Source organism: Ambystoma mexicanum, chromosome 12 (genome assembly GCF_040938575.1).
Source record: "Ambystoma mexicanum isolate Mex_15411 chromosome 12, UKY_AmexF1_1, whole genome shotgun sequence".
NCBI lineage: Eukaryota > Metazoa > Chordata > Amphibia > Caudata > Ambystomatidae > Ambystoma > Ambystoma mexicanum.
This window is the reverse complement of record NC_090936.1, coordinates 100,944,583-100,971,378: the sequence shown is the minus strand read 5'-3', so window position 1 is coordinate 100,971,378 and position 26,796 is coordinate 100,944,583. Positions and strand designations below refer to the sequence as shown.

At 46.6% G+C, this 26,796-nt stretch overlaps 1 protein-coding gene across 1 annotated transcript in view; it reads left to right on the top strand.

Moving 5' to 3' along the window:
• Window positions 1–26,796, top strand: part of PKP2 (plakophilin 2) — an 810,521-nt gene that overhangs the window by 401,437 nt on the left and 382,288 nt on the right. The window contains exon 7 of the mRNA XM_069628098.1: window positions 12,087–12,204. Coding sequence (XP_069484199.1) covers window positions 12,087–12,204 — 118 coding nt within the window. The remainder of the gene's footprint in view (window positions 1–12,086; window positions 12,205–26,796) is intronic.

Here is a 26,796-nt window from a genome sequence, read left to right as displayed (position 1 = left end):
CATGTCTGCCCCCAGACTGGGCATGAAAGCTATTCACACCTCGGGATTCCCGCGAGCACATCTCCTGTTGGAATTTTTTTTTCATTCCAAAAAATGGATGCCGCCATTAAAATAGAAAAGGGACTAGGCCCCTTTTCGGTTGATAGCAGCCATGGAAAACAGATTCCAAAATGGCCACCTTCATCTGAAAAGGGACCTAGTCCCTTTTCTATTTATATGACGCAGCCATTTTTATTGACTTATGAATGCACAATCGTGCCTGGGAATGGCAGATTGCGATTGGTCAATCTGTCTTTCCCGGGTGCAAATGAAGCATTGAAACAAGATTTTTTTGAATGTTAAGACGATGCATCTGTAATTTGGTCATCGTGGCATCCTCAGTCTTCTGGCCTCAAGCATGATCCTTAAATATACAGGTCTCCTCAACGTTTTTTCCCCTTGAGTTCTTAAAGGATGGTATAAAGCTCCTTAGTGTCGGATTTGGCCGAGTTAATACGTAAGTCGAAGGCAGTATTTTTGGCCTCATTTGCATAATACAGCTGTTGGTCATTGTGAAAAGTAATTTCTGGTCCAAATGTTACCCTTGTTCTAAATAAATACAAATACAGGCATCCTATGTGCCTTTTTAACGTTTTTTTAGACCCATACCGGATGTCTCTTCTATCCACCCTCCACTTTTCTCCTCTTCTCTCGCCCCCTCCTCTTACCCTGCAGTATCTTTACTCAAGAATCCATCATACAGGCATAGGATACCCCTACTTGTCATTAGGAGGGATGGGAGAGTAAAGTGGGTGCAAATAAGCACCTCCTGGCAAACTGTCAGCTTGTGAACATTTACACAACTGCTTCTCCATGTTTAAACTTTGCCAATACCGAAAATGGTGTTATTCCGTGAATCATTTCAAAGTGTTCAGAATGAGTGTTTAACTTTAGGTGCCCCGCCCTTTAAAAAACTATCCGTACCTACAAGCTATTTAGACTGCAGAAAATGTCTGTTTCCATCCTATGGCACGATGGGCCCTTGTGAAGTCGCAGGCTTATAAATAACCAGGTGCCTTTATCAGCAAGCATGTTAACACATTTGATTACGCTTTGCCAACAATTGTTTCTTCACGAGGTATCTTATATTGGCTCAGTACTCAACTTTTGACACAGCACTTACTTCCAGATCTCTAAGCCACCATGTCGGGCTTTACTCCAGGACCTGGTAGCAGGAAGGAGCCACTGGAAAGTCTATATAGCAATTTTGCTAGAACTCTCTGGTCGAGCTGTCCCGGGCAAAGTCTGCAGAGCTCAAACATGGCTGCTTAGCGTCCTTCGCTCACCTAGTGTTACTGTGGTAGAACAATCAAGGCACAAGCTCCTTATCTGGTGCCACCTCAACCATCCTACAGTAGGACACCATTGTTAAAGATAAATGTCCCTTTATCTGCTTTAGAAACTGAATGACTCTGTACTTGTGCCACAAAAATAACATCCACTTAAAAAAAATGCTTATTCAGGCAGGAAAACAAGTCTCTGGTCCGGGCAGTGGAAGAGTTTGGACTCTTGCAAAAAGGTGGTCCACTTTGGTCATAGACATGCCTTGACTCAGTGGTATTCAGTGCAGAAATGCATTCCTATGGCAATTAATTTAGCTTCATCTGTTGTCCTAGTCTTCTGGCAGGTCAAAACGTTTGGAGTACTTGCCTTGGCACCATTGGCCTATGCACTATAGGCCTGGACTTGCCTATTTATTGCAGCTAATCGCTCCCTAGCACTTCCTACACTGGGCACTTACATCTGCTGCTCACTCAAAAGCACAGACACTCCTGCACCTCCCCCCCCACTACCCCTTCCCCTCTCCCTGCACTTGCACGCTCTGAATGCTCACAAGGCCTGGTAGGTCCGCCTTTATCCTGCAGTGTAGTAATAGTGTTGGCCTGTGTGCGCTTTGCAACGCGATGTACTTGTTGTAAAGGTGCCTAACAAATGCACAATAAAATGCTTGCTTCTGAGCCTGGAAGCTTGCCATTGGTGAAAATAGTGGCAGGCTGGAACTCCATTTGTTGCCTGCTCAAGGATCCTAGGTGGCACCGGAAGTATTGGAGCCTGTTATTTCTCTTTTTTGTCCTCGGAAAAGGGAGGGGCACAAGTGGAGCATGGGGGTGGCAGAGGTGGTGGTTGGGTGGGAGGGGAGGGAGGACTCTGTTAATTTAAGTTTTCTCATGTTCCTTGTCTGGTGGGCGCAGGACATTGTGTGAAGCAACCACACCGACTGAGCACTAATCCTTTTGTGGCTGGTCCATCTTTCAGACCAGAGGAAGTGGCATTGCTGGATCTGGGGAATCAAGTGATAATGACTAGATGGTTTTGGTACACAAACAGAATATGGCACAGCGGAATGGCAGTTTTCTATGAAGATTTGTAATGCGTAGCTGGTGCGGTGGCCTTTCTGGAAAATAGGCCCAACGGCACTGCTAGTGAAGGATGCTTCACCTAGATGATGGAATTTGATCCCTTAAAGTGGGGACATGCTGGTTGTCCCCAGGCATAACGGGTGGTATCACAACACATACTTCCAAAACTGCGGCAGAGACTTGGAGCTATGAGGGTCCGACAAGGTGCTGTTTGGAGTGGGTGCAGCAGACTCTGAGCTGTGTTCGGTATCCCGTGCTTGGTTGTAAACAGGGTGCGCCTGCAAGAGTCACCAACCAGGTGGATTAGGTTGCTTGGATTTGTTGATGAAAGTTGATTATTACACTGTTAAGCTATCTCCTGATGCTCCCATCGTCTTTGAGGACACGATCAGACACTTGTCTGTAATATGGATCTTCTAGGCTATACTTGGCTGGTCTATAGATGACGCATGTCTATAGCAACATGTTGAAACTATTAGAAGCAAGTTTTCTTTTCAATGGGCAATCTTCTCTTCTATCAGTGTGAGGCCAGAAGCAGGTAGGGGCCTAATCACACGCTGCCCCTACTAGGAAGTACGCGGGCTGTTCAGCAAACCTTTGCTGTTCCTTGTGGGTCTAGTGAAGATGAAAGTACTGCCTCAGAGCATCATTGTTTGAATAGGGATTCAGTTTGGGACATGTGTCGCAGCCTTAGTCACACTTGTGCATTAATTCAAGTTTGAAGCTCATGCCTGTTTAGGGCCAGGCACAGCCATTCAAACTTCCTGGACAAATACAGGGGCACACGCAGGTATTGTAGAGTTTTCTGCCTGGGAAGCCTGTTAAAGAATGCCCCTTTGTCTGTACACCACTTCCTAGACAAAGGTTGGCCACCGTAATATATTCTAATGTTTTCTTAGTTGCAGGGCCCAATCTGGTTGTTGGGAACTTTCTGGACTTGAGTGGGTGGTCATGGGAGCTCATCCTGCAGTCAGTCGATGTTTGTCACCAAGAAACACTTGCTGTCCCGTGATTAAACTTAGTCTGGGTCTAGGAAACTACCTGAGGCCATCTAGGCTGAGTGAAGGGAGGAGACACTCCTCCCGGGTGGTTTTTTCACACACTAGCCCTGCCTCCTTGTGACCATGTCAGGCCGTTACCTCTACCTCCTCTGCCTTGGGCTTGTCATCGCGCAGTTCATACATACATATATTTCCAAACATGTTCGCAGTATCAAACACTACTCATGGATGAAAAAGAGATCAGAGGATCAAAGGGAAAGACTAGGATAATATGAATGGCGAAAATAGCACTTTATATGCATTATATTATATAATATTTCTATATGAACAGTCTTGGCCCTAATCAGGTTCTTGTACACGCGATACATTGTGCTGCCATTCCTTATATTTATGCAGCCTGCCAGTGTCCGGGGAAACTGTAGATGGATGAAAAGAATTGCGATTACTTTATTTCCTAAAGCGGTTTAATTCTGTCTATTTTAAATGCAAACTTACTTGTATATTTATTTAATTTCATTGAAACGGGTTTCAAGTCAAACAAAAACATTTATTTCACGCCTCTGCCAAGAGATTCCTTGACCCCCTGCCAAGAGACTGTTTGCAAGTAGTGTGCACCCTGTACTTGGTTAAAAGCCATTTTTGCAATTCAGGATGTTTCTGCAAGTCCAATACATGGGCACAAATATAACTTGCTCTACCCCTTCTAGTGTGCAAACGCCCACAGTGTGGCATGCGCTGTAAGGAATAAACGCTCTTTCTTTTTAGAGTCTCATTCACTTTTTGTCTTCTTAATTTGGCGTCATGACTATTTTCTTGTGAAACCCATCAGTGCAACATGGCTCTTGTATGTATGTGGCCCTCTGCAAACCATTATTGATGGCAAAGGTAGTGGTTACCGCCAAGGTGCTCCTTGGTCTCTCTGGGACAGTACTCGGACAGTTCTACTAGTTCTGGTTGGTGGCAGTGTCATTTAATATAGTGGTTGCACGAGGTGTAGAAATTATGGCTCACAAGAAGCCTTCATACCTGCATGCTTCAAAATAGAGCCTATAGTGTTGTAAGTATTTACCAGTCAACTGTACATGGTTAAAATTATTAAATTGGGTTTTCTGCAATGTGCTTCATGCTGGACTCCAGCTTCTCTGCATGGGACCGGGTATCTAAACTGTGTTGCTCGGTGCCATTTTGTTTCCAAGATAGACAATTCGCTATCCTGCCAGCCTTGTTGCTCTCGAATCAAATGTGATTGGGCGGAGACCAGAAACACCTGGTTGGGTCATTTTCCTGTTGGGAGCTCTGGCAAGGTGCTCACAAATTAATGTGCAAGGTGGGCTGGGTGTCATTGCATGGTCTAGCTTTCTGAGATTTCACTTGAAAAATATGTATGGGAACAATGAAGCTGGATAATAAGTTACTAGACTTTGTTTTGTGTGAAACTCAAAACTGGACTGTGACCAGGAGTGGACTGCAATAGCGGAGGGGCATCGCTGATTGGTCCCTGGAATAAACCTAGGTCATCAGAGTAGGGTAGATTTGAAGAGCTTTTATGCTGAGGCAAAAGAAGGTCATAGTTTTAGAGATGAAAAGGGAGAAAATGGAAGGCAGAAACTGTGGGCTAGGATAGCAATGCAAGTTAGCCTTGCATGACAATAGGGGGGTAATGGGGCGGGTCAGATCACTGGATGGGCAAATACTTTTCTAGGGTGTGTGGTTAAGGCTGCTCTCTTCACTCCGGTTCAGCACAAAAATAGACACTCTGCAGCAGGAGCATTGTCAACTTCTGGGTTACTGACTGAGGTCTTGCTTTGTATCTCCAAGGAAGTGCCAAACAGTTGATTGCAAGGCTATAGGTAGGTTGAGTTCGAACAATGTGCCCCATGATTTTTAAAGTTGGGAGACATTATTATTATTTTTTTTTTTTAGGGCATGGAAATGTCATTGTCATTCCTCACTGGGGTATTTTTTAATATATTAAAATATATGTGGATTTGTATAGTGAAAAACTAGCTCGGCAGCAACGGAGCACTGTGCGTGCTTTGGAGAGATCAAGATTGGTGCATTTATGAGACCATCCTGGAGCGGTGCTAATTCAGGGGTGGTGGATTCTGAGTCGCACCTCGGGGTTCTCTAAAAAGCAGGACTGCACAGTTTGTAACTGAAGGAGCGTTGGAATGGTTCTCATCGCAACGAGGATGTGTTATAGTATGCTGGGGGCATGGCAGGAGGAGGATCTTCTCCCTATTTGTCAGTTTTGTTTCAGGTTTTGCTCTTTGAAGAGCTTGTGCTGCACGAGGTGGTAAGTTCGGCAGCAAGGTAGGCAGGTGTTCATGAGGTGACTGTCTCATATGTGATGCAGGCCTCTTGAAGAAACTCTTACTGGAGATAGTTACCCAGCGTAGGTCATGCAAAATGGGGAGTCCTGGTTGAATTTCATGGAACCTGTTATGGCGCATGCTGCAGAATAATGGACTGCCTTGCAGGGCCAGGTGTGCTTCCAGGAACCCAGCAAGGAGGAATTTCCCCCAACAAGGTGTTATCATGAGGACTAGTATTGCAGTCCAAAAATCTTATGCTGGAAGAAAGGGCTTAACATTTTGCAGCAGTGTGAGCTGATAGCAAGCAAACTGACTTTTTGTTAATATTCTTCTAGAAGGAGAGTTTACGGTCTAAGATGAACCAGAGAGATTTATCAGCGAGGACAAGTTTATTTAATGGTGCTTTATACATCTTTTATCCAAAGGGCTTTACACTAATGAAAATCACGTTAGATAAAAGTGGAAAAGATGAAATAAAAAAGCCAGCAAGAACAAATTCTTATATCACATGACGATTCCAGGAAAGACGGAATGTAGTAAATCGTTTTTTCAATTTTTTTTTTTTTTTTTTTTTAACTGAGCCAGTCAAGGAGAGGAACTTCAAGAGGTAAAGAATTCCATGACTTACGTGCAAGTAGTTGAAAATAAGAAAATCGTGAAGAGGCACAGGGAGCGTGGGTGGGGGGGGGGGGTGGGCAGATAGCAAATATTGTGAAGCATAACTAAGATTTCTAGAAGGCTGATAGAGATCCGAGAACAGATACAGCAGTGCCAGAGCGTGAATACTTTTTAATACTAAACAAAGACCCTGCTATTCAAAGCGCGTCTGAAATGGCAACCAGCAGAGATGAGCAAGATGAGGTGTAACATGAGAAGAGCAAGGAAGGCAAAAGATACCCAACAGCAGAATCTAAAATGCAACGTAAATGTAAAGGAGCACTGATGGGAAGACTTACATAAAATGAACAGCAGTAATGAATACAAGAGAAGACTCTGGGTTGCAGCAAAGTTTTGGTAGACTAAAGTGAGCAGGTGTATTTTTCTGATCTTGAAAAGATGAAAATGACAAGATTTAACAGTTGAAATCTGAGCCCGTACTGAGAAAGAAAAATCAAAAATGATACCCACATTACAGGCCTGGTGAGAAATGAAAAGCTGAAGCGGAAAAATGATATGAAGGATGAATAAATCGTAGGAAAAACGTATTTTTTGGTGGGTGGATTTTTTTGGGAGGGATTGAGACCAAAAACCCAAAGACATCCAAGTTTTAGCAGCAGATAAGTGCAAAGAAAGAAGCAGATGAATGGAATCATTCAAAGAAGGCAATGACACCAAATGTGTGTCTATCGGCATAGACATGAACCTGGTGCTGCAACTCTAACATTAAAGAAGCTAAGGATGAAATGTAAATCGTAAAAAGAAGTGGGCCTAAGACAGAACCCTGAGGAACACCATAAGGGGTAGTAAAGACAAGAAAAACAATCCTTCCACAAAACAGTGAATGATCTCAGATCTGACAATCAAGATGGGACAGTTTGAGATTACCAGCGTGAAGCATAGTTAGAAACTTATAGGAGTGCGGTTTCAGTCGAGAAACCAGAACGAAACCCAGATTGTTCTTGAGGAAGCAAATTTAGTGTTTAAATAAGCAGAAACTTGAGCAAACAGATGTCTCTTAAAGTTTAGATGAGTAAGGAAAAAGAGTAATTAGGTGAACATTAGCAGCCTCAAAAGGATCAAGAGTGTTTTCATGTTCTTTTAATAGATGGATTACAGTTGCAGTTTTAAACACAGAAGGAAAAGAACCCAAAGATAAAGAAAGATTAAATATAGTAAGAACACAAGCCAGTTGATTTAACCCAGGAAGCTGCTAAGGGATTTTAAAGGGCAGCAGAAGGGCGAGTCTGGTAAATCAAAGAACTAACGCTGCCCTTAGAAATGGGGGCAAAAGAGAAAAACTAAGCAGTGGGAAAAAAAGAACTGACACTAGTTAAGGTCCTTAGATGCAGGATCAGAAGGAGCATCATTATTTAGCGAAAGATTAATAGTGTTGGTTTTAGACCAGAAGAATTTAAGTGTCATCAGACGTGAGATTAGAAATAATAGAAGGATCAAAAGGATGAGGGGGCAAGAATCTTAAGAGTAGAGAAAAGCAATTTTGGGGAGTTAGATTGGATCTGAATTAGAGTTTGAAAAGGATTAGCTTTAGCTTGTTTAGGGCAGAAGAATAGGAATTAAGCAATGTAGAAAAGAGTTGATGGTTAAGGGTACAACGTTTTTTCAGCCACTGATATTCAGCCTTTCCGAAGTTGAATCCTAAGGATTTTTAAAGAAAACTAAGGACTGGCAGGTATAGGAGTACATCCAGACAAAGGAGAGACCAGATCTAGGATGAATTAATCAGAGTAGAGCTTACTAAGGAATCCGACAATATTAGTAGGAGGAGACTGTTTAACATGAGTCCCCCTTGTCTGTGATCTGGAGCACTTGGTCAGTCACCTGGATAGCTGTTTCTCTGCTGGACTGAACCCGGAATGTTCATTCTGGAGCAGCCCATGGCAGCGGATCTGTTAATGGAGTTGGTAGGCTACTGCCTTATGAATGATTTTACCAAAAAATGGGATGCTGGTGATTGGCACGGTCCTCTCGGTCAAGGATGTTTTTTTAAGGGGTGGATTGGGTCGTTCCTATTTTTTAGGCTGCTTGGGAAGATGCCCTGACTGGGCGAGGTGTTCACTATTTGCGTTAGAGCCATGATGGCAGTCTTTTGATGTTTAATATGGTATCCTATATTTTAAAATGCTTTCTTTGGTAAGTCTACATTTTGGTCATACACTTTTTGTTGAATTGCCCATTTTCATATACATGTGTATGTGGGGGTAGGGGTGTGGGGGTAGAGAGTGGCGGATGGGTGGTACCTTTGATGAATCCAGGGAATTCCTCCCCAGGGGGCAGCCACCCCCATTGGGCCTAGGTGGAGTGCCCATTGAGTATAACGCCCCCGTAGTGGACTGTGCAAGCAGGATCCCATGAGGGTAAACACCCCCTAGACCCCATTAGAGGACCAGCAATCTCTAAATGGGGATATGTCATACTTCCTTGTCTCAAGAATCCAGTAGGTTTGTTGGTAACATGGGAATTGACATGTATGACTTACTACTTCATATACCAATGGCTGGTATGTTTTTTGATCCTATTCAGGCACTGTCCTCCTCAACCTGGAACGTAGAATGGGAGATGAGCCCACCCCCTCCTTGCGTGACAGGAGAGGATCAGTATTGGTGGAAGGGGAAAGAGAAACCTGCAGAGCTACACAGGTTGAAACCACCTCCTTTGAGGGGAGGTGTGTCTGAGAGGCAATCCTGTGCCCACCATAGCACTTCCACCTATGGTGGGCATAGCAGAGCTCTTGGTAAACCAGCCGAAGCACAGACATGAGCGGTCCTGTGCACAAGACTCAGTGAAAGATGGCAGAACTGCCAAGTCATGGTGAGACACAGAACGGCCATCAAAGCCCTGCAGGGAGACCGCGGGAAGGCAGCATGCACTCCAGCAGACACGGAGGAAGCAGACATGAGGCCTCATCAGCCCACCAAAACCCCTGACCGGAGGAGCACCACGGAAAGCAGAAGGTACACGGTCGCTCCCAAGGCATCATGAGAACAAACCAATCTCACGGTGGAGTGATAGCAGACCGACTCCAAGGTGGAATGAGAGCAGGCCAGCCCCAGGGTGAGTGGGAGAGATTTTAGTGCTGTTTTACTTCAGCTGTTTAATTAGGCCTATAACCCTTTTTGATACAGAAGCAGAATGGTGGGGTCATAAACCACCCACCATTCTATAATTGTTGGTGAACCGGCCCTTATTATATGTTTCTATATATGCTAGGTTATTTTCTGTTTATAGTGGTAGGAACAGGAATCAGATTAGATTAGGTTTCTGAACCGCAGACTGAGGTTATTTTGTAGGGCAGCCTGACAAGCACTCGTTTAGACTTGCAGTCTTTCATTCAGGATGGGGGAATAGAAAAATGATCCTATTTTTGTATTTATTTTTGCTTGACTTTAGTCAAGTATTTTTGTCCTTTGCCATTGATTCTTGGAAGTAGTTTCAGAATCAATGTTTAATTCGGGCAGTCACTAAAAATGAGTATTGGCAAAAGACGTGCAAGACCGAATAAACCGAGAGGGAACACTTACTGCAGCGCTGTGAAAAGAAATATTTCACTGTCGAGTATTAACAAGAAGGGGCTTTAAAAGTACCACACATGTTTGCACGTAGTGTTTACACTTATTACTGGGCATTTAGGATCCAAGTATGTACTGCATGCATTCCTAAAAGTGTAAAATGCAATAAATAAATGCAAACACCAAATAACTCCTGTATTGTACATGCTTGTCTTGAGTACCTAGTTAGAACACCTTCTGACACCATTCTGTCTCTTAGGGCACTATGTCGGACAGTTGCAGTTTCATGACATTCCTTCCTAGCAATAACAACTAAATAAAACATATAATAAATCAAACCCAAACCTTCCATATATCATATCATCATGGACCTTGACCATTAGACTAGCCACGCCTGATGTCAGGGTTGAAGGAGCTTTATTCTCCTATCGCTGTACAGGAAACCAAGTAATTTGGTGACTGAACTTCAATCTCCCAAGGTTGTTTTAGGCTGCAACTTTCTGCCCTCCTCAGAAGTCCTTCAAACCACTAATTCAAAATGATTAACAGTTCCCACCAAAAATATCCTCCATGGAATGGTCGGATTGGCTCCTCTTCCCCACCCATGGAAAACGAATAAAACCTGGCTCTCTTATTTGCACACTTTTACACCTTAGCAGTTCCAAAGTTCTAATTCAACAAAAAGAAAAACTTTCCAATCAAAGTTTTCCTTATAAGCTTCAGAATACTCCAGGGTACCTCCCAGTCAGTGTAGAGTTCTCTGACAGCCCTCCAGCTGGTTTCTGGTTGATGGTGGAATAAATCCACATTGCTGTGTCTCAGCCACAAGTTACAGATGCAGGTGGTATTTCTCGTTTTCCTGTTGACTGATGCAACTTGATTTGCTTGTTGCTTGTCCCAGTTTCCACAGTTGTCCTTAGATGGACCTTCACACTGCCCTTTCCTAAGGTCCTGATTTCTACCCTCTTTACTACCTTTCTATTCTGGCCATGCCCCGTGCTCGTTCTTCCTCCCACTGTAGGTTGAATCACCTCTGATGTACTAGCTACCACCTCACTGGTCATTTGTGCTTTCTCCTGGTTTCTAACATTTTGATTTCTCCATCCTACCACCTCAGAATATCTTTCGGGCTGCTCTGAACTCCTTCCACGGCCCCCTTCCTGAATCGCCAACTTACTTCAAACTCCTGCCACATACTCCTCTTCCGAATGCCCACGCCTCCACTTACTGTGACTTGTTGCAGTGGTATTGCTTTCTACTTAAGTTCAGCGTGGTGGCTAGTTCTCAGCTTTAAGAAGCCAGTCCGCCATCTTGGATTTCTTTTCTGTGCAAGTCCTGCGCATTCACGTGGGCGCTCACTGACTGCAGCAGAACCATGCCTCCCGTGGGATACTCCATATGTGCTGCCTGTGCTTCAGAGTTAAGATAGTTTCTGCAAAGCTGGGGCCTGTTTATTGTTGAGATTGGCTTGGGGTGTGTATTGCCCCATGTGAGGTTGGGGCATCCATATTAAGGCCCTTAGGGCCATTCGTTTCTTTTTGTCTGGGATATGACGGTCTCCTGTCCAGTGACCAGGGGGTCCTCAAGCTTACTTCCCAACCCGGCCCTCATTTGTTACCTCAGGGAGGTCAGCAACCTCCTCAGTCACACTGCTCACAGACAGCAAAATGAGGCAAGGCACTTTGTTACAAAATGTACAATGCGAATAAAATCGTAGGGTGCAAAATGTGCACTCGCCACTAGCCATTGGCTAGAGATAATTGACTTTTACGGAGTAAGAAATGGTGAGCTGTGTATATGTGTACAATTGAGATGGCAAGTGACTATTCTAATGGCTGGTTACTAGTTTGCAATGTTAAATCTTTATTCCTGAAAATGTTAGTTCATTTTTTTGTTTCACAGAAGTGTAAAGGTAACGATGTTTGTTTCGTTAGTGGAGGAAGGTTTTGTGCAGCAGCAGTTAGTGTAAAACTTGTTGAAGTGGCACACAATGTTAAGCGTGTGTGTGTGACGACATATATGCTGTGCAAATAGAGGGCATGTTTAGACTGCCATGTGTGATATTCTTGCTGTTGTGTCGCTAAAGAGAAGAGGAAATCCTCTTTAGATGAATAGGACTTGTCAGGAATTTGAAGTGAGTCATTTATCATGCCTTCTGATTACTTTGTAATTATTACCTTTCAGAAATATGAGCTCAGCAGGCCCAGAGGGGAGGAAGCAAATGAGAGAATGTGATGGCTTGATCGATTCTCTTGTGCATTATGTCAGGGGAACAGTTGCTGACTACAAGCCTGATGACAAGGTATGCCAAGAAGGACACCTGCTGAAACGTGCATTCAGTCTTCTAGTGTGGAAGCAAACAAGTAGTTAAAAGTCTGGCGATTAGTCAAGATGACTTTCCCTAGCCAGTCCCACTAATCGCCAGAGCCAAAAGTATTACCATTCATGTGCATGCAACCTGTAATTCGATATAGTGTCACTTAAATGTACAGTTTCCTCTGAACATGCGAGTTGCCAGGTTCATGGATGCTCCTTTTGAACAGTTTCATTCTATCTGCCTTCAGTTTTGTACCATCTCTACAGCACTGACAGCCAGGTTTCACTCACTGCTGCTTCTAACTGGCCAATTTCTGGCAGAGTCTACCTCATCACACCTAAGACCCCTCTCTTATTTTATTCCACATACATAGCTCTATCACTCAAACCTCCGCTCTATACCTGTCCCATAGACATAGAAAGTGTGGCCTAATCTCTCTCAACTGATTAGAGGAATTACTTTTCATTGTACATTTTACATCTCGGCTTCCTCCAAGTATAGAGCAAGTGTTGTGCTGCCCCATATCGACACAGCTACTTAAAACTCAACAAACCCATATAGTTGCCTGAACCAAAATGTTAAAGGGAGCAATGTAGGAACCCTTACACATCCATGAGTATCCACACATGTAAATTATAGTACACTTGCAAAGAGATTAATAAGCACATATGTATGGTATTTTTAAAGAGCAAACCTGTACATAGAGGATGCATCCAGGGGGTTTTAGGTACGGTGGGGTAGGGTGTAGGAGAGGTAACTGGGCTTGGAAGTCGAGATGTAGATGGAGGGAGCTCTGAAGGGGGAGAAACCGGGATGCATGCACGGATCAGAAATTGGTAAGATGTTTTTTTCAGTCTAAGATCTTCAGGTCCTTTCTGAGCAGTAGGATGCAGGGTCAAGTCGAATGTGTTGCTAAACCTGTTACAGCGACACGCAGTGCAGCATGGAAAGACTTGTTTCCTAGTTTTAGTTTTTTTGTATCTCGATGAGTGCTTCGACTGCAGTCTTCTTGTGGCTCACTTGCATCCAGCGATGGTGCGTTGCTCTGAGAAGTCTTGAAAATTGAAATTGGGGATGTGGTTGAATGTTTAGTTCTGTGATGAGGCTTGCTGCTGCATGCAGAAAGTTTTTCATAGGGTCCTAAGTGGCATCTGGGTCTCCTGTGGGTTGGCGTTGTCCCTGTCCAAATGCATGCTGATTAGCTTGGGTAAAAACACAGGTGAGGGATAAAGGACCTGACTTTGTGGAGGAGTGCAGGCTGGTACATTGATGTACAAGTCTTCTGGATGGTGTGTGTTTCACAGTCGAACGTAATGCGGAGGGATTTTGCACTGGTTGATTTGGGGCGTGACTCAACTAATCTTTGTTTCTGTTAGCCAATTTTTGACTTGCACAGGTGTGGGTTTTCCACTGAGAACAATTTCGGTCTTGTTTGGTTTAAGGTTCAGGTAGGTACTTCTATGGAGTCTCGGGAGGATAGCTCAGGGTCAACATGCTCTCTTTGGAAGCAAGAGATGACGCAGAGCACCACAGGTTCGATCCCAGGGTCCGTGCTCAAAAACCTCTGTGTATTAAGCGCGTTATAAATAACCTATCATATCATGAGGGCCAAACCTTATTTGAGTCTATTCAATTGATAACTAAATCTGTCATTTACATATTGGTGTATGTTGGCATCTATGCTGCTGAAGTTTCCCCAGAGGTTCCATGTAAGGATGTAGGTGTTGAAGATGATTGGGCACGCCACTGGTTGCTGAGTTGTCCTTTGATATGTTGGGGCCCATTAGGATGAGCGGGTATTTGTTGGAGAGTTAAGAGGCAAACCACTGTAGGATTGTTCCATCAAATCCCATACACTTGGCAAGGACATTAAGGATGCCTTTATGGACAACAGAATCAAAGGTATCAGAGGTAGAGTAGGATGACTTGGCAGAGGTCCTCTGTATTCAGTGTGTACAATGTCATTGATAACTTGGATGGTGGTGGTCTCCGAGCTGCACTGTGATCATAGTTTGGATTGCTAATCCTGCGGGCGATTGTGCTGAGTGATCCTTTTGTGCATTTGGATGGCGATGGGCGTCTTAATAAGTTTTCTGAGGGAGAGGAATTGTGGACACTTGACAAGGTCATCTGGGTCAAGTTGTGATATCTTCAGCAGGGGGAGGATATGGTAAATTTTTAGTACAACTAGAATGGTGCACTCTGTGAGAGATGAGGTTGAATAGTGGTGTACATGCTTCTCTTGTGATGGCCTTCGCAATGGAGGAGTCGATTATTCACTCTTTTTAGGTGGTGCGTTTGAAGGCTGCAAGAGTGTTGGTTAGGTCTTTTGGAGCAACTGGCCTGAGTTTGGTTCAATTTAATACATTGAGGGCTGCTTTGGGCCGGCTGTCTGTGTTTTTAGCTGTCAATGCGTTGTATGACGAATCCAGGGAGTTCATCTCCTCTCCTCAATGGGGAGCCACCACCTTTGTGGGCTAGGAAAGTTATCCTGGTCAGCTTAACACCCTCTATTGGACAGGACACACAGGCGCCCCCTTTTAGAGGGCAGGGCGTCCCTAGAAAGGGATATTAGTTGCCCTTTTTTTGCAAGATTCCTGTAGTACCTTTTGTTTGCTTCATGGGAGTTAACATATCGAATAGCTGTAAACTTCCTGTAAGGAAGATTTGTATGGTTTTTGACTCTGTGCACTGGATCAGATGAGATTGAAAGAGCCATGGGTATTCCTACCCCCTAACGGAGGGATAAAGAGCCAATCATCCTTCGACCGAGAGATGAGACCTAAACGGAGCAGCATATGCATGGAGCGCTCCCCTGGGAGGCATAACAGGAGCAAGACCGCATCAGGCAAGCATGGCGGACTTGAGCGAGGGAGAGCCTGTGAAATGCTGACAAACCTGCTGGAGGATAGACTGAGAACACTCAGTCAAGAGACCAGTGCAGGGCTCAAACAGCACAATGACAGATGGTCTGAGGAATGGATATCGCAGTGCTGTACGAAGCACGCCGAAGAGAAGCACAAGTGCAAACGGTAAAAGATAAATCCAAAGATGCTGAAGAACTGTCAACGCTTTTGTTCGGACACTAACAGATCTCCCGAGGAGCACTGCAACAAAATGAAAAGTACACTGTGGCACCGGAGAAAGGGTGAGGCAAGGCCAAACCATACCCCAAGGCAGGGTGAGAGGCCAGATTCCAAGGTGGGCTGCAAGAGACCGTACCCCAAGGTGAGTGAGAACAAGCAATCCCCAAGGATGGGCGACAGAAACCATACCCCAGTGTGCAGTGAGAGCTGCACGGCCCCAAGGTGGGTGCGAGAAGCTATACTCCAACGTGGGGTGAGACTTGTTGGAACTATGTAAAAGACTAATGGGTTGAAAAGACTTTTGGACATTGACTGTGCACCATCGCCACCAGGCCCCAAGGAGTTGACCACCCCAGGGTGGCGGGGGTCCGAAACCAGCCACCATTCCATTCCAAGGAAGTTACTCAGAATGTCTCCTTTTCAGTCTACTGTTTTTGACCAACCACAGTTGAATTAATTTATTTAGCTGATCTGTGAAGAAGTGGAAAGGATTGATTGGTCTGTGGATTGCAGTATTTCAGAGTGGGTGTGCGGGTGGGGAGTTGATGCATTTCACAGCTTGGAAGATAGCTCTGCTGTTTTTGAATGTAATCCAGATGCTGGTTCTGTAGTAGTTTGCTCTGGCTGTGGTAGGTGTCCTGCGTGATGAATGGCAGGGTTATCTGGGCCACGAGCTCTTCTTGATGGTGGGATTTACCTCCCTTTGTTTAGTGGTTGTGTGCTCTGATTTGTGTCCCTGTATATTCCAAGATGTGATGAGCTTATGTTTAAGTAGACGTTTCATTGATTCATGGGTGTTGCTGGTTTCAGGGTGTGGTAGTCTGCTCATCTGGGCCTTGGCATTTTCTAAAGGTCCAGACGTGAAGGCCAAGATGATGAGGTTTCCTGGCATTGCGTCCATGTGGAACATTTTTGCAGGAACGGGGTGGGGGGTCTTATTTTAAAATGTTTATTTTTGCCCCTGTTGGGAGTGGGGTCTTTTTTTTATCATGGTGGGTACATCTGTGTGGATGGTCCATTCCAAAGAAGTGGGGAAACATGGCTGAATAGGTGTTAAATAACTGGTGTAGAGTGTGATGTCTTTGTTGTGGGTTTTTTCTGTGATGAGTCGCATAATGAGGATGTTGTTGAGCAGGTGGAGTCTCTCTGGTGTTACTTGGTGGTTTGGCTTCCAAGTATTGTGAGGGTTTTGTCTTGGTTTGGAGTGGACGGTAAATGAGGGGGAAGTTGCAGTTTGGAACTGCCATGGGTGTGGCTATTGTGTGCTCCTAAAGAGTCCATGTCCACAAGTCATGTGGATTATTGAGACATTGTGTTGGATGATGAAGCCAGGGTGTGTGGGCAGGCAAGGTTGATTCTCGGAGGAGTGTATCTAGGTTGTGAGTGTTAAGTCAGCAATTTGTTATACATGTAGTGCTGTAGAGTGAGCATTGGGTTGCTGGTGTCTATTGGTGAGGGAGTGTGGGTGATGAGTGAGATGTGCATAAGGTTCTGTGGTTTGGAGGTGGTGCAGGTTGGATGTTGTGTATGTGAGTGAGTGTGGGAATGGAAAAGGGTAATTTGATGGCAATCGTACCATAATGTTGCCATGATTGTGGCAACATTACTAAAACGGCGCCTGAGCGTGGTACAAGAATCCCAACCCCCAATACTGCCCCCAAGCAGAGCAGGAGTTGCAGGGGTGTCCCCTGCTCTCCTTGGACGCAGTAATGGGGGTTGCAGTGTTGTCCCTCACTTATCATTACGGTAAGTAGGGGATAAGATGAAGAAAAAAGAACCCTGCAGTGTTGGCGCCGCCCCCACGTAAGTGGGAGGGGCTGATGCCGCCCGGGTACAAGGATGACGGTGGTGCACACAGGAGTGTGCCGCATTAAAGGTAAGTGGGGGGAGGCTGGGTGCGGTTTTCGGGATTGTGGGCCGGGACATGAGGGCAGAAGTGATCAGATAGATCACTGCACCGTAACTGCAGTTAACATTTTCGTCAGCGATATTACGCTGTATCTCAAAGATTTATTTGATGCACATACTGCTACGTAGCAGGGTTTCTCCCTCTCCCAGATCCTAGTACGACCAAACAGGTGTTGTCATGCCATTGTCTGCCCATTGCTCCAGACACCCAGGCAGTGAAACAGTGGAATCCAAGAATTAAATAAGGATGAAAGTGGCAGAGCATAGAAAAGGAGTGGGAATGATTAGGAGCGATTAGCAGGTGGGTTAAGCAAGTCATGTGACCTTAATTCAATTGCACCATCTGACCAACTGCTGGCACAATGGAGAATTATTTTTGATCTTAGAAAGAGGAAGGTATAATGCAGAACAATTTTTTTATTTATTCTAATAGCATCACACTGGACCACCTTAAACTCAGTTTTTCTTAATGTCTGTCATATAATGTTTTTCAAGGCATAAAAGGAGCAGTGTCGTATAGCAATTTGCTTTGCAATTCTGTAGGTTTGTAAATTAAATTGCAACTTGTGTAGCACAGCTATTTAAATGACCCTGCTCAATGAAACGACAGCTCACCCTTCACTCCTCTCTTGCTCTTAGGGCTCTCTGCTCTGTTCACTGCAAGTTCAAAGAGGCTAACGGAGAGAGAATGCAGCAGTATTCATCTCCTCCACTCTTAAAGGTGCCAACAGCATGTGTGGGGGAGTGCAAGGCAAAACAAGTCCTTACGTATTCAAATAATTGCAAACCAGAAGTATCGGGATGATAACATCTATTGTGCTAGCTATATACTTTTTTTGAAAGACTAGTGTGTGTTAACTTTATTTTCTTTAAAAGAGAGTCCTGGAGACCATTAAGGGGCGAGGGAGAGGATTGCCGCCTAAGCCTGTAGCGCCCGTCCCCTTTAGCAAAGAGGAGATGATATAGCGCATGAATGCCTACGGTTTCGAAATCCACGAACATCGAAGCATGGCTAAAAGCCTCAGGAATCAGAGTGCGGAGAAAGCAGAGCCCTGAACACATGGTGGGAGGAAGAACGCTGTGGAGCAGCAGTGTCGTGGAACGTAGTGACTGTTGCAGGACGGGTGCTAAACATAACCGTAACACCCAGTGCTCTGAGGAAGGACACACAAGCAGGGGAAAAGACCTTAGTGACCCCCGAGTGACTGAGCCTGTTTGATCCCCCCCGTGGTTAAGGTGCGTTAGCAGAGCACCGGAGAGGAGGCCAGAGGCTGGCCGAGTGACCTGAGCAGGAGCAACGAGACCAGGATGGGCCGAGGAGGAGCAGGCAAGGTGACAGCCCACTCAACCCCGGAGACTGCAGCGACGAGCAGCTGTACGGGCTGCAGACCTGGGGCTCACCAAGGACGGACTGGCCTGGTGGTTGCCCGCCCAAATCCAAGCGACGGGCTGCTGCATGCTGAGAGCCGGGATGGGCGGCGGGCGGACCGGAGAGGCGGTCACCCCCTTGGCACTGGCAGCAGTGGTAACCGGGACAGGAGGCCCCCTCGGAGGGAGAGCGGCCACCCAACAGGCGGCACAGACGGTGCACCAGGAGCGGAACTGGAGCTGGAGACTAACACCGTGCCAGGCCTGAAAGGTACGTCCAACCCCCTAAAAGTATCTTGGCGAGACGAGCAGAGCCATTGGAGACTACCTGGAGGGAAGCAGAGCCGAGAGAGTAGTGGTGCGAGAGCACACCCCCACTGGTGCATGGACCCCCTTTAACAGAAAAGGTCAGTGGTGCATGAGGTGGGAAGAGCCGTGTACCCTCTGGGGCCCTCACCCACACCCCTGGTGCCACAGATGGAGCCCGCTGGACTAGCCTCATGAACCCCCTTGAGCCCCACGCTGAGGAATGCACTAATACAGAACAAGGGCTTGGGAACAGGCCGAGGATCGATGGCAGGCCAGACCAGAGCTAGGGAAGAGCGAATACAGGGTGCATTAACCGAGGCACTAAAGATTGGTGGGGACTTCTTGCCGCAACAGTGTAGACCGGGCCCAAGGCAGCAGAGGTTTAAGCAGCAGCCGTGGAGAACCTCCAATGCAACTAGGGGCTACAGCGCACAGACCTGTCGTGTCGGATCCCACCTACAAGGGGCACGGGTGAATGGGAAAGCCCTGCATTAAGGGTCAGACTGCTGGATATCTGACCCAGGAAGGGAGAAAGGAAGCATATCGAAGCCAGGGCCCACAAGCTCTGGGTGTGCAGCCCCACATCGGAGGAAATGAGAAGGGGCACCAGACACAGCACAAGCCCTTGGACCTTAGGAATTATAATAAGGATGCCACACTGCACCCAATCGGCAACAAGGAGAGGGCCCGCAGAGAGACTTCGAAGTAACCCCGACAAAGCCATCCTCCCGGAGTGTATGAAAGGGTCGGACTCCGGACAGACACAAACAGAATACTTGGCTCAGAGGGCCTGGGGACACCCAGGGCACAGGAGTTGCCACGCCAAAATTGACTGTGAAGTGATGACAAGGGAGTGGACCACTCTGCTAGGGAAAAGGAAGAAGTTATAATGGAGAGGAGTGTCGCTGCTAGACAGTTGCCTCTTACAGGAAGCGGTTAAACAGAATACGGGAGAAAGGGCCAGAGCGAGAGGAGGGGAAGAAACTGGTACATAGGAGGCTAGACGCGAAAAGTGCTAAGTGCATGGCAGGAGGCATGAAAATAGAGACGTACTGGGGAGAGCGCTAAGGAAGGAAGAGCAACGACTGTGAAAGCCCTGGCAGCACCAAAGGCAACAGGAATTGACGGGCCCCTGGGGACCCTCGTGCATGGAAACAAGCCACAATCACCACACACGAACTGATACGCCAGGCACAAGGTTCAATTCCCAAAATCTAGGGTTTATTGCAAAGCAAATAGTCTAATTCGGCCGACCGGGTCTCACGTCCCGCAACGTGTGTTGCCCAGACCTCGTGGGATGCAAGAGAGCGAACATTTTACATCAGTTACATATATACAAAATGAACATCATATTATCAGTAGTGACACATCCAAAACCGCCCATAATGTGTTTCCTTTAACAAGGGTTTGATTGACAATTATGACGAATATGACCCTTAAAGACATTAATTCAGCAACAGTTGCAATCTGTGAAGGTGCAGACACTATTCTTTGTTACCGAGAACATAGTGCTCTTGTTCTGCACGCAAGCTGTGTTCGTAGGAGGGACACAATCCAAGCCTTACTATCTCTTGGTTTCTGTTTGCGAGCTGGAGGTCGGCTCGATCTAAAGGGGCCCAGGAAAGGGGGGCCATAAAAGGGAATATAATTCAAGCCATTAACTGTTTATTTTCTATAGTTTCTGCCGCTCCAGCGAGACTAGCTGGCACCTGCTTGGTGATTAAATGCCTTTCTGCTTACTTCCAAGGACTTGTGAGGGAGGAAAACGGTGCATTGCCGTCTGGGAAGTCTGGGCTAGTCTCTCAACATGTAACTTGTGGCCTTGCTCTGTGCGTGAGCAGAACGAAATAGAATTCACTTTTAGCCAAGCATTTGAACAGAAAAGCAAAGAGAAGCAAAATAGCAAAATGGCGAATTCTATTGTTACAAAATGGACGCTCTATGGTTATGCTGACGATTCTGCACTGATGATGCACCGATAATGCTAGACATATGATGCAGTTGATTTTCGGCCAACATAATATACCGTCTATACTATGGTAGGGTATTTTCTAGAATAACAGAATGGACATGTCCAGGTTCTCTACAAAAGACGACACCGGATACATCCTAGCAGAGATCAATGCCCTTGGAGGGGACATACAGGCCTCGCTGGCAGACCTAGCGGGCAGAATGACGGCAGTTGAAGATAAAGTTGAAGGCTTGGAGCTAAATCAGCTGAACGCGGATATGGTGGAAATGAAGTTGGACGCGAGGATGACGAGCTGGAGCTCAGGGAGGAAGAATTAATGCTCAAACTGGATGATCTGGAAAATGGAGAAAGACGGAACAACATAAGGATACTAGGTCTGAAGTAGTCGGACGGGGAAACCCCGAGACAAGTGGAGGAGAAGATTGTCGCGCTGATACACCAAGTCTTTGAAGCGGAGGGGGGAAGGCGGGGGTGGCGGGGGGGGCAAGACAGTGCCACTCGAGAGAGAGCACACAGAGGAGGTAGACCTTATGGAAATGGCCCCCACTCCACTGGCCAAATTCCTGAGCTACAGGGATAGAATGGAAGTCCTGAACAGAGCGAAACAGCAATGTGAGGTGGAATTCGAGGGCTTCAAAGTCACAATATATCAGGACCTTTCCAACCTCACACTAGCGCAACAAAGTTGTTGGCAGAACTCGCAACCTAGCTCCGGGATAAGGAGATCTGGTACAGAAGGGGCTAACCATTTTCCCTGCAGTTTGATGTGGAAGGAATAGAACATCGGCTGACATCAGCAGAAGGAGCCGAGCAGGCCCTGAGACACCTTATTGCAGACACGGAAACCCAGTCCACCGGGCCCATCCACCAGCGGGGAGAGAACGAGATCTGCACCAGGCCCAGAAAGGAGGAGGAGTGGGCAGACCGAATGAGACTCACCGGGCCCTCGCCCAGAAAGACGCCGACCACGCAGGAACAACGGCCTGAGCGACATTCCAGAGACTAGACTAGGAGTTAAAGACAATGTGGTCAATGAACGCGGGCAGATGCGCAGACAATTACTAAAAGATTGCTGTAGGGGAGCAGCTCTATCTGCTCAAGTGGCCCCTTGTGAGAGAAGGGGCATCTCTGAGACTAAATGTTTACAGACAAATTACTTAAGTTACAATTGTTTCTAGTTCAATCATTGTTGGGGGGGGGGGAGGCGGTTTACACAAAAGTTACGGTCCGGGGAAAGATACAACACTGATGAGGAACCTAGCTGCCACATGGATGGAGATGTTGAGAGAATAGTCACATGATAAACTGATGTGTTGCCCACGCTATGGGAAGAGGTGAAGCTGTGAGAGGTCTGTTGGTGGGGACGTTGAATGTAAAAGGCTTGAACTCCCCGACCAAAAGATCGCTGGTGGTCAGAGAATTCCGCAAAGCAACCCTAAATGTGTTATTCCTACAGGAGACACATTTTATACAAGGAGAGGAGAGAGTGATAAGAGGGGCGGGGATAAGTCAAGTCTATTGGGCATCAGGGGACTCCAAGAGAGGGGGGGGGGTCGGAATAGTGCTACACAAGCAATGCAAACTACGGGATTGTGTGACTACCAGCCTGCTGCAAGGAAGGCTTCTGATACTAAAAGGGACCCTGGATAGGGTGCGGGTGATCCTAGCAGCGCTGTACGCACCCAACCAAGGACAAGCACGCTTCATATCCGACGCGCTCAATGCGATACAGAAACAGGAAGTTGACCTCTACATTGTGGGGGGAGATTTTAATTCCTGGGCAGATGAAACGAAGGACAAAGACCGAAGGGAGCACAGTGGGAGGGGAGGTGGGATCCAGACCTGGGCACCAAGGGACAACAATTGAAACCCGCGGCCTCATAAATGTATGGAGGGAGCAACACCCAGAGGCAGACGGGTATACATTTTATTCAGCCCCACAAAAAACTTACACTAGGATAGATTACCTCCTCACAAACGGTGACCAAGTGACGAGAGTGACCCATAGCGAAATAAGACCGGTGGGCTGGACTGAACATGATATGGTCCTTATGTTCCTAGATGTGAGAGGGCTTTAAAGACCAGGTAGCAGCTGGCGTTGCAACAAAACGCTTTGGAAGGATCCCCTCTTTAAGGATCAATTGGGTAATGAGATTACTGAACATTTCAAACTGAATGATACTGGGGAAGTAAGTAAAAAGGTGGTCTGGGACGCAGGGACGGCAACCTACAGGGGACTGCTCCTCAGGGAGGGGGTGAGACGCAAAAGGGAAAGGAATCTGAGTGAAAATAAGTTGAGGGAAGATCGTGGAGGAGGAGGAAAGGATGCACGCAATGGATATGGGAAAAGAGATCAGGAAGGAGATGCTCCCTAAAAGAGCAGCACTGAAGGCACTGGGGATGAGGGAAACTGTGTGGTAGCTAAGGTACCTCAAACAGAAATATTACGAGAAGGAGGATAAATCAGACTCGCTGCTGGCAAATAGACTCCGAGCGCAGAGAGTGGAAAGGTGGGTAACACATCTTGCGAACCCCACAGGGGTTACGCGGGATATGCCTAAGGAAATACAGGGATTTGCCAAATACTACCAAACCCTCTACAAATCCAAAGCGCCAGTGGGTGAGGAGGCAATAAGAGAATACCTAGACAGGAAAGACCTGAAGAAACTCACTGACTTAGAAGTGGAACACCTCGAGAGCCCGATAACAATAGAGGAATTACAGGAAGCAATATCTTGTCTACCGAATGGTAAAGCCCCAGGGGAAGACTGGTACACCATAGGGTTCTTTAAAAAGTAATCCGTGATCCTCTCCTGACAAATGGTGCAGCTATATGATAACATCCTAGAAACCAGAGAAGCTCCAGACATCTTCAGCAAGGCACTGATATCAGTGATCCCTAAGGAGGGGAGAGGCGCTACGCAATGCGTGCCTTAACTCCCCATCTCACTTTTGAACGAAGATGAACAAATATTTACAGGAATCTTTGCAACACGCTTTGAGAAGAAATTGCCTAGAATAGTGCATCCAGATCAGATGGGGTTTATAGCAGGTTGGTAGGGCCGGGATGCAGTGAGGAAAACCCTACATCTCATGGAACATGTTAAAGGGTCCCCAGGGGACTATGCACTCCTGAGCTTCGATGCGGAAAATACTTTCAACCGCATGGAATGGGGGTTTGTTAAGGTTTGCAGTACTGCGTAAGGTGGGAGTGGGAAATAGAATGTGCAGAGCCATTAGGGCTATCTACTCGGGGCTGACTGCAAGGGTGGTAGTGAATGGGACAAAATCCAGGAAATCTGGGCTTATCAGGGACACCAGACAAGGCTGCCCCCTGTCCCCACTCCTCTTTGCCCTAGCAATGGAACCCCTGGGGGAGGACATCCGCAGAGACTCACAGATAAGGGGTATCTGGGTGGGAGATGAATCCCATAAACTAAGCATGTATGCAGACGACGTTATGGTATACCTCTCAGAAGTGAAGGAGACAATGCCGAAGTTGTTCCAAGTGGTAGAAGGGTATGGTCACCTGTTGGGCTTTAAGGTGAATGTAAGTAAATCGATTCTCCTCCCAATTGGGGATACATGTCGAGGAAGAGTGCCTGAAATACCTTGGGGTGCAGATCCCCAGTGATCCAGATAAGCTATACGAGAACAATTACCCCCCCCTCCATCCCCCTTCCCCACTCCTGCAGCACCTCTTTGGGGAACTAGACACCTGATCGAAACTTACCATCTCATGGCTAGGGCATCTGAATGCGCTCAAAATGGTCCTCCCCATAGTGCTATAACTATATCAGGCACTCCCGATAGAGCTGCTGGACATACACTTTGGTGAACTTAAAAGAAAGATACTAAGATTCCTCTGGCAGGGAAAGAAACACAGAGTAGCCTATAGACAACTGGTACAATCCAAGGAAAGGGGCGGAGTAGGACTACCATAGATGCGCACATATTACCGTGTAGCACAGTTCAGAGCTTTGATCGCCCCACCTATGGGGAGACCAGCAGAAGCAGTGGGTGAGTATTGAGAACCATCTCTTCCACCCGGTCACACTTGGGGAATGGCTGTGGACACTGCGAGAAGCGGCCCCGAGAAAGGTAAGGACACAAAAGATCCTGTGTTCCCTCTGGTCCCTTTGGAGATTTAAGAAGGAAATGAAGGGGGTAATAACCTGGCCCTCACCTTTGAGTCATACCTGGGCACCGCCGATTAGGGACAGCATCCCCGGACATGAGAGGTTCCAGGATTGGTTTGAGGGAGGAGTGGATAGAGAGGGGCAGGTCCTAAAAAAAAGAAACGTTTATAGAAGTAAACGAGCTAGAAGAAGTGTTAGGAGGGGGAAAATCTCAATATTTAAATACTTAAAACTTAAAGGGGTGCTGATGTCCGACATCTGGAAAGAAGGCCTGCAAAGGGAACTATCACGCACAGAGAAGGTGCTAAACACAGGTAAGGGGACGAAGGGACTTAACTCTGAACTATAGAAGGCCCTACTGGAAGCGCAGGGAGGAGACATAGAGGTACACAGGAGGAAATGGGAAAGGGATATGGAAATTGAGATGGAGGGTGAGCAGTGGCAAAAGCGATGTGGGAACGCTCACCGTACATCAATAACTTGCCAGTACAAACTCTACGGGAAAAAACGTCTATACAGGTGGCAGTGGGACCCAGTGAGACTTTTACAGCTGTACCCAGGAACAGACCCCCACTCTTGGAGAAAATGCGAGTCGAGTGCAAACTATTGGCACGAATATTTTAGAAAGAACGAATATCAATATGGGGGTGCTGTCTCCAATGGAGTATATGTATAGTGCATTGCCGTTGTACAGGGGCAAGATAGAGAAGTACCATAAGCAGTGGGTGGCAGCAACCCATGATGGGATGTCCCGCCGTGGCCAGAGCAGGGAACAAATATTATATGTCTACATTTTTTGGCGGCCAAATAAAAGGGTAAACAACTTCAGAAAAGGAAAGAGAGTCTAGATGTATGGAATATGGTAGAGGATGTAGTGGACACTGATGGGTGCAAGCCCCAGTGCGATGACCGTGCCGCCCCAAACATAGTCAACACAACTGCGCCCGAAGTGCTGCCATCCTCGCCTAGAGGAGGGCTGTACCACCCACTCACCACCTGCAAAGTTACGGGATGCACAAACCCAACGTATGTCCCCTCGCCCACCACTGCACCACTCCCATATCAACCAACATTTAACATTGCTACACCGCAGGATGACAAATCACAGAAGGAGTTAGGAGGCATTGGAGGCCATGCAGGCAGAGTTGGCATGGCTGAGGGCAGTAACGGAGTGGGAGAGCAAACCGGGGTGTGGCTTAGACGAGTGGAGGGCTGGAGACATTTTGTTTAGATTGAATAGCACTGTAATAAAGGAAGTGCATTTTGAAAAAGGGAATAGTGGCCATCAAGGAGTGGAGAGTATAGGTTATAGGACAGTGAGGTCGGACAGGGGCGAAAACAGATATGCGGAAAGGGGAATGGGACTCTGTGAATGAATTTGAGGATGAGGGGCAAGCACAAGAGGCACCAGATGTCTCACCAAGGGTGGAGAGCCTGTCAGGCCGCGATTAAGGAGCATATTTGGGCGGGTAGCAGTGGCAAGGAAGAAGGGTAACGATGGACGGAAAGTGAGGTGAAGTGTGGGCATGCAGCCTTTATTATTGCATGAAGGCCCTGGGAGGGCGAATTATGTACCTTGAGCTCAGATGGATGAGTAACCTAATCAAAGCGCCCCCGCCCCTCACCACGTGTGCCGCAAAGTGGATATATGCCTTTGGAAATGCAGACATCGGGGATTCCTTTGGCGGTGGAGACCGGAAAGGTTTGCTTTTTGCAATTGTGGGAGATCAGGCTGGAGACGTGTGGTTTAAGGCAGGGTATCCAGGAGTGAAGTTAGACGATGATGCACATGATG